This window comes from Gigantopelta aegis, chromosome 11 (assembly GCF_016097555.1).
Source record: "Gigantopelta aegis isolate Gae_Host chromosome 11, Gae_host_genome, whole genome shotgun sequence".
Classification (NCBI taxonomy): Eukaryota; Metazoa; Mollusca; class Gastropoda; order Neomphalida; family Peltospiridae; genus Gigantopelta; species Gigantopelta aegis.
Window position 1 is genome coordinate 35,115,529 of NC_054709.1, and position 1,298 is coordinate 35,116,826.

Consider the following 1,298-nt stretch of genomic DNA (forward strand, 5'->3'; position numbering starts at 1 on the left):
GTTACGATTAGTTTATCCTACGCTATTAACCCTACCTAATATTTAATGGCCATTGTACTATAAACCCCAGTGATACAGCCCTGCCATTGCCCAAGTTACGATTAGTTTATCCTACGCTATTAACCCTACCTAATATTTAATGGCCATTGTACTATAACCCCAGTGATACAGCCCTGCCATTGCCCAAGTTACGATTAGTTTATCCTACGCTATTAACCCTACCTATTTATTTAATGGCCATTGTACTATAACCCCAGTGATACAGCCCAGCCATTGCCCAAGTTACGATTAGTTTATCCTACGCTATTAACCCTACCTAATATTTAATGGCCATTGTACTATAACCCCAGTGATACAGCCCTGCCATTGCCCAAGTTACGATTAGTTTATCCTACGCTATTAACCCTACCTATTTATTTAATGGCCATTGTACTATAAACCCCAGTGATACAGCCCTGCCATTGCCCAAGTTACGATTAGTTTATCCTACGCTATTAACCCTACCTAATATTTAATGGCCATTGTACTATAACCCCAGTGATACAGCCCTGCCATTGCCCAAGTTACGATTAGTTTATCCTACGCTATTAACCCTACCTATTTATTTAATGGCCATTGTACTATAACCCCAGTGATACAGCCCTGCCATTGCCCAAGTTACGATTAGTTTATCCTACGCTATTAACCCTACCTAATATTTAATGGCCATTGTACTATAACCCCAGTGATACAGCCCTGCCATTGCCCAAGTTACGATTAGTTTAATCTACGTTATTAACCCTACCTAATATTTAATGGCCATTGTACTATAACCCCGGAGATACTGCCCTGCCATTGCCCAAGTTACGATTAGTTTATCCTACATTATTGGGAAGTTCGTTATTGGTTTATTTGTTTAACTGAACAACATGACACTAAAGTCAGATGACATTTCAAAACCCACATGTGGCAATATTGAGTTTAATCTATATATAATGGTATTTTATAATGTTTGTAATATGTTTTCTGTAACTAATTAAATTATTGTTATTTACAGGTAATCATTGTATATTATGTTTTTAATGTTTGCTATACCTAATTAATCAAATGTCTCTTTCAGGTAATTCCGAAAATGATAGTGCTCCTTTAATTTAATCATTTATTTTTAATACAACTTCTTTATTCCAGGCACTCTATTTCAGTCAGCTTGTTAACTCGTGATATGTTGATTAAAAACACAAGCATGAATCTTGCACAAGCACCTAACAATAGCACTTGCATTCTCACTGCATCTAACAATAGCACTTGCATTCTCGCTG

At 36.7% G+C, this 1,298-nt stretch overlaps 1 protein-coding gene across 1 annotated transcript in view; it reads right to left on the reverse strand.

Moving 5' to 3' along the window:
• Positions 1-1,189: 1,189 nt before the first annotated feature.
• LOC121385155 overlaps positions 1,190-1,298 on the reverse strand; it is a 27,909-nt gene continuing 27,800 nt past the window's right edge. Inside the window, exon 6 of the mRNA XM_041515693.1 lies at positions 1,190-1,298. This exon is cut by the window's right edge and continues 437 nt beyond it. Coding sequence (XP_041371627.1) covers positions 1,190-1,298 — 109 coding nt within the window.